At 51.3% G+C, this 10,719-nt stretch overlaps 1 protein-coding gene across 1 annotated transcript; it reads left to right on the top strand.

Moving 5' to 3' along the window:
* Positions 1 to 41: 41 nt before the first annotated feature.
* Syngr4 (synaptogyrin 4) lies at positions 42 to 10,066 on the top strand. Its single transcript, XM_005084689.4, has 5 exons — positions 42 to 184; positions 1,004 to 1,198; positions 8,207 to 8,444; positions 9,402 to 9,541; positions 9,777 to 10,066. Exons 2-5 carry the CDS (start codon positions 1,106 to 1,108, stop codon positions 10,008 to 10,010), a joined length of 705 nt encoding a protein of 234 aa, XP_005084746.1. The 5' UTR covers positions 42 to 184; positions 1,004 to 1,105; the 3' UTR covers positions 10,011 to 10,066.
* Positions 10,067 to 10,719: the final 653 nt, after the last annotated feature.

Here is a 10,719-nt window from a genome sequence, read left to right as displayed (position 1 = left end):
GATAGGCGGGAGAGAAAGGGGCGGGACTTAAATGCAGCCAATCACCTGTAGAGAACAGAAAAGGCGGGAAAAGAGGACCCAAAAGGAGCCTAGAGGTGGCGCCCGGGAGCAGGAGAAGAGGGCAGGCGGGTGGAAGATTCTACCTCCCTGAGGCGACTGCTGGTCCTCGGCCCGTGGATAATAGGTGGTCCTCTTGAGGCTGCGTCCCCCTGGGGTCTCAGCACTTCCGCCCCCACGCCCCTGGAGGGAAGGCCTCTGTTCTAAGAAGGTTGCCATGCCTCTAATCTTGAGCTGGTTTCCAAGACTTCGCGGACTAGACCCCAGAATGAGACAGTGTGTCTTCCTGAGACAGAGCTGACGCCTAAGCAAGGCTCATGTTATGGAAAATGACCCAAGTCAGGGAACACCTCAACTGTGTCTGGGCTCACTATGGTCTTCCATGACAAGGGAGCCACCCTCCCTGGGTCTATAGCTCCCCTAACCAGTGTTCCATGCCCTGGGGTCCCTAACCACTCTGAGGACCCAGAAGGCCTGTCATTCCTCATCAACCTCATCCTGTATTCCCCACGCCCAGGGCGCTCAGGACCCTCTGGCCCCTTAGCAGCTCCTGAGCGTTCCAATAGCCCTTCACCCTACACTTCCCAACTTCTAGGACCTCAAGCGGCCTTTCAGCTCTGTTCCCGTCCCCAGAACCTCCCCATACTCCATCACCCCTTACCCCCAGCACCTGGAACCACCCAGCAGTTTCTCACCCATGTTCCTGACTACTGAACACTGAAGCAGCCCCTTCGCCGCATTCCCCTTTGTTCCTAAGGCTCCATCCATCCCCACCTTGGGACTCCTCAGTAGTGCCCTTACCCTGTGCTCCAGCTCAGAGGCCCCTCAGTCTCACACTGGCTCCCTTCACAACAGATGCTCACAGCCTCGCCCCGCCCAAGCCTGGGCCAGTGCTGCTCCCTCCCAGCGCCCTGACTCTGACATTCCCATTTGTGTTGTCTTGCAGCCGTTGAGTCCGGGGGTGGGCTTGAAGCACACAGGCAGTGGTGCCTAGAAAGCAGCTCCCAACACCCCTACCTCCCAGGACACCCAAAGAACAGTAGCCGCCATGCATCTTCCTGAAAGCCTGCAGGACCTGGCGGACAATGAGACTGTGCGCTTTCTGAGGAGGCCAAAGAGCATCTTGAGGATCTGTGGAGGGGTGAGATGCTTGGGGTCAAACACAGGAGAGATCAGTTCTCAGATCCGGGAACAGAGGGAGGGGTCACATGTGGTCAGATAGGGAGCCCAAAACGGAAGCCACCCATTACTGAGTATCTGTAGTCATCCACTAGCCATTTTCAATACCAGTTAACTCATCACAAGAAAGAACCCCACATATTTGGACATGATTTGTAATACCAGCACATGAAAGACTGGGGGAAGAGAATTGTTATGGATTTGAGGCCAGCCTTGGTTACAGTGTAAGAAAAAGAAAATCTTACCTGAGCAGTGGTGGCGCACACCTTCAATCCCAGCACTCGTGAGGCAGAGGCAGGCGGGTCTCTGTGAGGTCGAGGCCAACCTGGTCTACAGAGTGAGTTCCAGGACAGCCAGGGCTATACAGAGAAACCCTGTCTCGAAAAAAAAGAAAAGAAACGAAAGGAAAAGAAAAAAGTGAAAAAGTACCCTTTAGAGGGGAAGAAAAATGCCCCCTCCAAAAAAAGACCATAATTTTGATAAATGAAATCAAGAGTGTCTGAAGGCTGCTTGTAGCCACAAGCTACATGAGAAACTCCAATTCCAACTAATTTAATTCCAGGGGACATTCTACATTCAATGTGGCCGTATTTCAGGTACTTAGCTGCTGCAGGTACCTTGTGGCTCTCCAATTGAACAGCATAGATTCAGAACATTTTCACCATGCCAGAAAGTTCCATTAACTGCATCCATTAGTACACACAGAAACAGGCAGTACCACTGCGCTCTATAAGATGCCAGACCCATGTATTTTCCATCTCTCAGGAGGGGATAGGAAAAACAGGGACTGCAGTCTATTACTTAAAAAAGGAAAAGGCATACAGATGGGAAGACAGTATGCAACAGACCCCGGCGCCAGATGTGAGTGGGCACCACGTCAGGCACGGTGCTGACGCTTCCCCTTCAGTCATTACCGTATTCCCAAAGAATCTGGACACTGGGGGCAAAGGCCTCCTTCAGCTGTGTAACCTTGACACGAACCAGTCACTGCCCCGCTCTGAACATCAGCACAAAAGTCATCTGTCTGTGCCTGTGGGTGCTTCCTTCTCTTTTTAAAGGAGGTTTTAAATTATGTGAGAGTGTCTTCATGAGTTTGCGCACACCACATGCACACAGGCACTGGTGAGGCTAGAGGGTGTCAGATCACCCGGAACTGCAGTTAGAGCTGATTGTGAGCCACTTGTAACTTATGGGACCGGAGCCCGGGATCCTCTGCAAGTGCAGCATTTTAGTTACTCTTCTGTTGCGTGAAGAGTCACCCTATAACCAAGGCAACTCATAAAAGAAAGAATTTAGCCGGGTGTTGGTGGCACACACCTTTAATCCCAGCACTCGGGAGGCAGAGGCAGGTGGATCTCTGTGAGTTCGAGGCCAGCCTGGTCTACAAGAGCAAGTTCCAGGACAGCCTCCAAAACAATACAGAGAAACCCTGTCTCAAAAAAACGGAAAAAAAAGCATTTAATTGAGGGCTTGCTTATAGTTTCAGAGTGTGAGTCCATGACCATCGTGGCAGGGAACAAGGCAGCAAGCAGGCAGGCATGCATGCATGGTTCTGGAACAGTGGCTGACAGCTTGTTTCTTATCTGCAAATTAAAGGCAGAAAGAGAACAAACTGGAATGGCCTGGGCTTTTGACCCCTCAAAATCTACCTCTAGTGACACGCCTCCTCCAGCATCACACCTGCTAATCCTTCTCTAACAGTTGCACCATCTGAGGACCAAGCATTCAAATATACGAGCCTGGCTAAGGCATGGTGCACACATCTTTAATCCCAGCACTCAGGAGGCAAAGGCAAGAGGAGCTCTGTGAGTTCATATAGCAAGATCCAAGACAGCCAAAACCACATAGAGAGACCCTGTCACAAAACAAAAAAAATCATACAAGCAGGTGGAGCCATTCCCACTCAAATCATTACAGGCAGTATACTCTCTTAACCACTGAACTGTCTCTCAAATTTGTGCCCCACACACCCTGTTTTATGTTTGAGGTGTCTTTGTTTTTCTTGTTGTTTGAGACGGGGGTCTTTGTAGCCTGGCCCAGGCTGGCTTTGAACTCACAATGGACCTCCTGTTCTAGCCTCCCTGAGTGCTGGGATTATAGGTGTGAGCCACCACACTCAGCAGCCTGTACCCTGCATAGAACTGGCAACTGAGGCCCAGCGATGAGATCTGATTAGGGTTGTGAGCAGGAACCAGCCCTCTGGCCTGGTTCCTCAGAGAGAGAGTCTTTGGGAAGCTGGCATTCATGTCCTCCATGGACTAGACTCTGAAATCTCCCCAGGTTCCCAATCCAGGGTATCTTCTCTCTGTCCTCTGGAACAGTCCAAACAGTCCAAACAGTCCAAACAGTCCTGGCTTTGGGTCCTAGCCTATGTGTCCATCACTACCCTGTTGGCTGGGCTGCCCCAGGCATAACCACTACCAGCAGCAACAGCACCTTTCATTCCCAGAAATGCCCCCTTTGGATCAGTAGCATGCATGGTCAGACTATCTGTGGCCTGGATCATCTTCTCAGAACCCATGTCCATCTGTAACAAAAGGGTTCTAGTGCCCTGCTCCTGGGCAGGATTGCTGTGAGGATAACAAGGCAATGCATATACAGGCATATACAGGCTGACTAGCAGGGGCTGGCAAAGGCTGGGCTCTCCTTAAATAGAAGGATTGTCACTGGAATAACTCATCCATGAGGGAGGAGCGGCTGGAGGAACTGGGGATGACAGGAACTGGTGCACGCTGTCCTTCTTCCTGGTGAGGAGACAGGGATTGTGACTACTCCCTGGTGCCTTCACACCACAACCGATGACAAGGACACACTAATGTTTATAATCCAAGGGGAAACTGAGACTCCCAGACAGAGGTTGAGTGATTTGTCAAGGTCATTACCCATCAGATGAAGGAGTCAGACTCAGATCCACTCAGTGTCTCCAATACCTGGAAAGGGGAAGCAGACCTAAGGGAGCTGGGAGCCCAGCTGGTCTGGCCAAGGACAAGCGAGGGGAAAGGCAGCCAGCCATGCCAGACCTTGTGGTCACAGACTTTGCCTATGCTACTATCCTCCCTCCCCTTCTCTCCCTCTTCCCCTGGCCTCGTTCCTCAGTGGGAGTCTGGGCAGCTGGTATTCATGCCCTCCATGTTTCTTGCCAGCTGGTGTCTGACCTCATGAATCTTTGCTCCCTTCCTGTAGACAAGCCAGGGAGGCTGCAGAAAGAGATTGGACACGGGCTTCAAGGAAATAGGATCCCCAGCTAGTTGATGTCCCTCTCCACATTTCCAATGCCCTAGCTCCACCATGGACAAACAGCCCTGGAGCCCGGAAGTCAGGAGGGCTGGACTCAAGCCCCACTCTAAGGCAGCTAACTCTAAGGGTCTGCTGGCTCTCCCTAGGTGAGTCCTGAGAACCATCACTGTCCTGAACAACACAAACACACTGGGAAACTGAGGTCCCAAGGACCGAATTACTTGCTCAAACCCACACAATTTTGCAGAGTTAGAGACATGTGGCTCTTTCTACTCGGTTGTAATTGGTAGATTTATGACCTTGGAAAACAGAAGTGGTAGATAATGTGTACCTCCCTTTGTGGGGTGGTACACCATCCCAGGAGGTGACACAGGTAGAAAGGATATGAGCTCAAAACTAACTGACTCTTTCCTGTTCTTCCCCTGCTTCACCCTGGTGGAGCCGTGTAAGGAACTTCCTCAGGACCGAATCCTTAGTTCCCAGACCAGTGGTTCTCAACCTCCCTAGTACTGTAACCCTTTTTTTTTTTTTTTTTTTTTTTTTTACGAGACAGGGTTTCTCTATATTGTTTTGGAGGCTGTCGGTCCAGCCCGGCCTCGAACTCACAGAGATCCGCCTGCCTCTGCCTCCCGAGTGCTGGGATTAAAGGCGTGCGCCACCACCGCCCGGCTGTGCTGTAACCCTTTATGTGGTTCCTCATGTTGTGGTGACCCCAATCATGAAATCATTTCATTGCTACTTCATAACTGTAATTTTGCTACTGCTATGAATCATAATGTAAATATCTGATATGCAGGAAAAGTTGAGAACCATTGTCCTAAACCATCTTACAGCCTTCCTTCATGAACTTGACTATAAAGTGCTTAGCAAGAAGAGAGACTAGGCCGGGCGTTGGTGGTGCACGCCTTTAATCCCAGCACTTGGGAGGCAGAGGCAGGCGGATCTCTGTGAGTTCGAGACCATCCTGGACTACCAAGTGAGTTCCAGGACAGCCTCCAAAGCCACAGAGAAACCCTGTCTCAAAAAACCAAAAAAAAAAAAAAAAAAAAAAAAGAAGAGAGACTAGTTATTTTGGTTATAAAGCAATAACCAAAGGAGAGAGAAGGAAGACAGGACAAAGGCAGGTAGTTTAGGGTCAGTCTTTTACCTCATCCTCGCACACCACAGGACATCAAAGGAGTTGCTCTCACACATTACTGAGGCCCTACCTGCACTAGTGCAAACATACACATACCCCTGCAGAGCGTGTCCCTGGGAGTTCAAATCTTACCAAAGGGTTCGTCTTTCCTTCTGCACAACTTCCCATTGCTTGCAGTTAGATCCCATTAATCACAGATCCAGTTTTACATCCAAAATGGCTCTGAATTCCTCAGGGCTCTGTTCTCTCTACCAACATGCTCTGTGAACTTCTCTCTCACCCTTACCCTTTATCCAGTCACTGGCCACATGACCCCAGAGAACTCCTCTATTCCTGGGTCAGGTCCTGGCCATCTTAGAACCCTTGTATGCTTGAAGAAATTCTAATGAGAGGCTAGAGAGATGGCTCTTGTCCTTCCAGAAGACCCAAGCTCAACTCTGAGCACCAAACATTGGCTAATAACCATCCTTAACTCTGGTTCAAGGGTCTAATGCCCTGTCCTGATCCGAATGCACCAGAGACACCATGCATACATGCAGGCAAAACACTCACACAAGCAAAATAATTCTTTCAGAATAAAGCTCAGATGACAGTTTTAGCTTTCACACCTCCTCAGGTCTGACCTCGAGGTCGTTTAGCTCTTGCCTGCATAGATATCCTTCATATCTGATATTTACATTACAATTCATAACAGTAGCAAAATTACAGTTAGGAAGTAGCAACAAAAATAATTTTATGGTTTGGGGTCACCACAGCATGAGGAGTTCGTATTAAAGGGTCCCAGCATTTAGGAAGGTTGAGAACCACTGGATTATAGGCATGTACCACCATGTCCAGCAAAATTCCTTTAAGGTTCAGATCTATTACTTCCTAAATTCAGCCTGAGAACTTTGGTTTCCACCCAAACTTTAGCTCTTGTCCACTCTACTCTGCCCTGACCCCCAGCACGCAGACTTAGCCCTCTGTCAACGTTGACACCACCCGGAGGCTTTTTCCATACTGACGGTCGATCATGCCCTGCCCTGCTCACAGCCCTCCAGGCAATGGTCCCACTCTTCAACCCTGCTCACCCTCTAACATCCCATGTAGAAAGCCCCCTGAACCAACTTCACTCTCTACCCGGTAGACACACAAGGGTTCCTTGTATGCTTGACCTAGGGCTTGCCACACTGCAGTGCGACAGGGGCTTCAGTCTTTCACAGATTTGTGCTAATAGAAGCCTCTGCTCTCAAGGCTGGATCCATCACGAGACAGACTACAAAAGATGAAGAACTATATGGCTGGAGTCCAAGTCAAGGCTCTGCTGCTTACTAGCTGAAAAATTCATCCAGGTCCTTGTCCTCTGTGCCTCAGATTTATTATCAGAAAAGTGCCCCTGTCATAGTGTGGCTATGGAATGACATCACAGAATGCAGGTGTACAGGCATGGGGACAGCAAAAGGCAGTGCTGTATTGCTTAAGAATTCTAAAGCAGCCGGGCGGTGGTGACGCACACCTTTAATCCCAGCACTCCGAAGGCAGAGGCAGGCGGATCTCCATGAGTTCAAGATCAGCCTTGGTCTACAAGAGCTAGTTCTGTAGAGAAACCCTGTCTCAAAAAACAACAACAAAAATAAAAAGGAATTGGAAGCTGAAAAATGGCTCAGTTGGGGGCTGGAGAGGTGGCTCAGAGGTTAAGAGCACTGGCTGCTCTTCCAGAGGTCCTGAGTTCACAACCATCTATAATGAGATCTGGTGCCCTTTTTTGTCCTGCAAGCATATATGCAGACAGAGCACTGTACACTAACAAATAAATAAACCATTTTTTAATTGCTCAGTTGTTTGAGTACTAGCTGCTTCTTCCAAAGATCCCAGGTTCAAATCTCAACACACAGAGTGATTTACAAACCATCTGTAACTCCAGTTCCCCCATGGACACTGCATGCATGTAGTTCATAGACATACATCCAGACAAAATACCCATACATGTTAAATGAATAAATTCAAAAAGCAAAAAAATGAGCTGGTCAGTGGTAGCACACACCTTTAATCCCAGCACTCATGAGGCAGAGACACGTGGATCTCTTGAGTTCGAGACCAGCCTGGTCTGAGAGAGTTCTAGGACAACCAGGACTATGCAGAGAAACCCTGTCTCAAACACCTGTAGCAATAACACAGAGCTCAGTGGTAGAGTGCTTGGCTTGCATGAAAAGGCCTGGTGTCAGCCCTCAGCACCGGGTGAAGGAAGAAGAGGGAGACACAGGACAGCGAGGAGAGGGGACACCTTATTAGGACTTGTGCCCTGAACAAGGGTGGTGGCAGGAGAGTATGAAGCAGAACAAGGATGCACGCACAAAGATTAAGTTAGCTAAGGCAGGAGTGCATCGACTAAGACCGTCCTGTGGTCCTGGGGAGCCTTCAGGGACTGCAGGCAGGAGGGCAGAGGGGAGACTAGGAAGAGGGTAGGGGAAGGTGAGACCCGAGGGGCAGAGACGGGGCTCTGAAGCTGTATCAGGAAGGGCAGCTGCAGAATGCCGGGTACCCAGGGTGCCCACCCAAGGGGAGGGGCGTCTTGGAGGAGGCGCTGAGTTCTACCCTGTCCATTGTGGTTCACAGGTCTTTTCCCTGGTCATCTTTTCCTCTCTACTAACTGATGGTTACCAGAACAGGACAGAGTCTCCTCAGCTCCATTGCGTCCTCAACAGCAATCAGGTGGCCTGTAGCTTCGCAGTTGGAGCTGGCTTCCTGTCCTTCCTCAGCTGCTTGGTCTTCCTTGCCCTAGACGCCCGTGAGAGCCGTATCTCAGGCACCCGCTTGAAGACAGCCTTCCAGCTCTTGGACTTCATCCTGGCTGGTGAGTCCCAAAGGACCCTGCACAGCTCTCCTCCTAGTCAGCTCTCCCAGGCTCCCCAGTGCCTACAGGTCACAGTCCTGGCCTAGCCCAGACCAGTGCCCAACGGTCCTCCCACTGCCAGGGTCTGACTTTGACTCCTCCCAGAAGCATCGTCTAGTCCCTCCTTCCCATCCCACGGCCTCCAGCCCAAGCTGCTTCCTCCATATTCCACCCCACTCCCACCCTGCCCCACCCCACCCCCACAGCCTGAAAAACCCACCCTGTGGCAGAGCGCTGAGCCAGAGGAAGCTAGGCTGAAGACAGCCTTGCAGGGGTTTCTGGGTGTGAAATGAGTTAAGGGGTGCCTATAGTCATGCGGACACCTGCAGAGCACTTCCCAGTGTTAGGCATCCGTCAAGGTTTGGGCTTCCTCTCCTCCAGTTCTAACAACCCTGGGGGAAGTCCTGCTCATCTTATCTTACAAGAAAGACGGAGGCTGAGGTAGTCATGAGAGCGAGCCACTGCTGCCCAGTGAATGGCAAGCCCTGTGCTTCCAAGCGCAGCACGGCCTCCATGACCATGCCATGGTATCTGTGGAGCTCATACACAGATAGCACCCAGCCACTCTTTACACCAGGCCCTCCCTTCCCCTCCCCAGGAGCCAGTCCCAGCACCTCGGGGCCAGAGCACCTCGCAGTGAGAAGGGGCTGTCCTCTGTATGAAGGACCTTTCACTCACAGCCCCCGAGCACAGAAGATGCCGCTGGCCCGCAGGGACCTGGGTCCCTATGAGACTCTGATGAGGTTACACCATGTAGCTCCAGCTGTTAGACGAGGGAGCTCCACTCTAGAAGCTGACTTTTGGGGACACTTGAGGGATTTGGATTGGCATGGGTGACAGGACTCCCTGCTCCTGCCTAGGGCTCGGAGCCTGTGCCTCAGCATGCTTCACCTGTCTTTTTCCCTGCTTCGCCCCCAGTCCTCTGGGCAGGTGTCTGGTTTGTGGCCTTCTGCTTCCTAGCCCGCCAGTGGCAGCATTCGAAGTTCAAGCATTTCCTCTTGGGGAACAGCAGCGCCAAGGCAGCCATTGCCTTTGCTTTCTTCTCCGTCCCTGTCTGGGTGAGGACAAGTCCTGGCACCCCTCCAGGGTGGGTTGTGAGGGCTGTACATCTGGTGACGAGGACCAGGAGTCTCTCTGGGCCTCTGCTGTCACCCTCTGAGCCTACCTTCCTCAGGCATCCCCATCCTGGGCACCGTTGGGCAGTGAGCAGACAGATGTCTGCTGCATCCCCCAGGCCAGCCCCTGTCTTCCTGTTCCATCACAGACTTAAACCCTGCCCTTTCCTGCCCGCAGATATTCCAGGCTTACCTGGCCTTCCAGGACCTCCGAGATGAGGTTCCAGTCCCCTACAAGCGCTCCCTGGATGAAGGTGGTGTGGTCCTGAATACCCTCTCCCCATCATCCACCACCAGCTCCGCCAACCCTCCTACCACAAGCCCCAACAGTGTGAGTTACACCAGCTCAGCCCTGTCCCCCTATCTAAGTGCTTCAAAGGCCCCCCGCCTGGCCATGATGCCAGACAGCTAAACAGCCTTACCTACATGAGTAAAGAGCTCTTCTCCCTCTGAGGAGTTTCTGAATAACTGTCCTGTCTGTTCCTCTATCATTCCTTGAGGGGCAGGGGGAGGAGACCCACTAAAAAAGGTTACAATTCTATCTACCCCCAAGTGCCAGTCGCCCTGCTGACATCGGGTTGGAAGTGTTGGCAGGCAGGAAAGTGCATCACCTGTACCCTAGCCCCCACTGGCCTTGAAGAGTGGGCACAAGGCCTCATACTACACAGCTGAGGCTGAGATCGAGAGAGAAAAGATTTCCCCTCAGAGCGCCAGGGAATAACAGCACTGACCCAGCAGCCCAAGCTCTTTACCCCATAATTTACTCAACAGAGCGGTCTGTGTATGGAGTCAGTGGGGACACTGAGTCCACGCTGAGATTTAGACCTGTGTCTTCAAATGCATTAACTATGGCCTGGGAAAAAAGGCAAGTGTCTCTACTCTACACCCCCAGGGGCACCAGACTACAGACCTACTAGGAGGGATCAGGTGGCACCTTGTGCCAGAGTGACAGCCTTTACCCACTACCCAGCCATGGGGCTAAGGATGCAGAAACTTGCTCAAAGCTACACTGAGAAAAAGAAAGTCAATTTTAATATATTTCATTTAACTTAATATACCCAAAGTGAGGCTGGGCATTGGTGGCGCACGCCTTTAATCCCAGCACTTGGGAGGCAGAGGCA

The sequence above is a fragment of the Mesocricetus auratus genome, unplaced genomic scaffold (assembly GCF_017639785.1).
Source record: "Mesocricetus auratus isolate SY011 unplaced genomic scaffold, BCM_Maur_2.0 Super-Scaffold_100054, whole genome shotgun sequence".
In the NCBI taxonomy this organism is placed as follows: domain Eukaryota; kingdom Metazoa; phylum Chordata; class Mammalia; order Rodentia; family Cricetidae; genus Mesocricetus; species Mesocricetus auratus.
Note: the sequence above shows the minus strand (reverse complement) of the source record. Positions and strands in the feature narration are given on the sequence as shown.

Excerpts from the sequence above, each read along its gene's own strand:
- Syngr4 (XM_005084689.4), top strand. The coding sequence starts at position 1,106 with ATGCATCTTCCTGAAAGCCTGCAGGACCTGGCGGACAATGAGACTGTG. Across the intron at positions 1,199-8,206 it reads TCTTGAGGATCTGTGGAGGG|GTCTTTTCCCTGGTCATCTT; the intron begins GTGAGATGCTTG and ends TGTGGTTCACAG. Across the intron at positions 9,542-9,776 it reads TCTTCTCCGTCCCTGTCTGG|ATATTCCAGGCTTACCTGGC; the intron begins GTGAGGACAAGT and ends TCCTGCCCGCAG.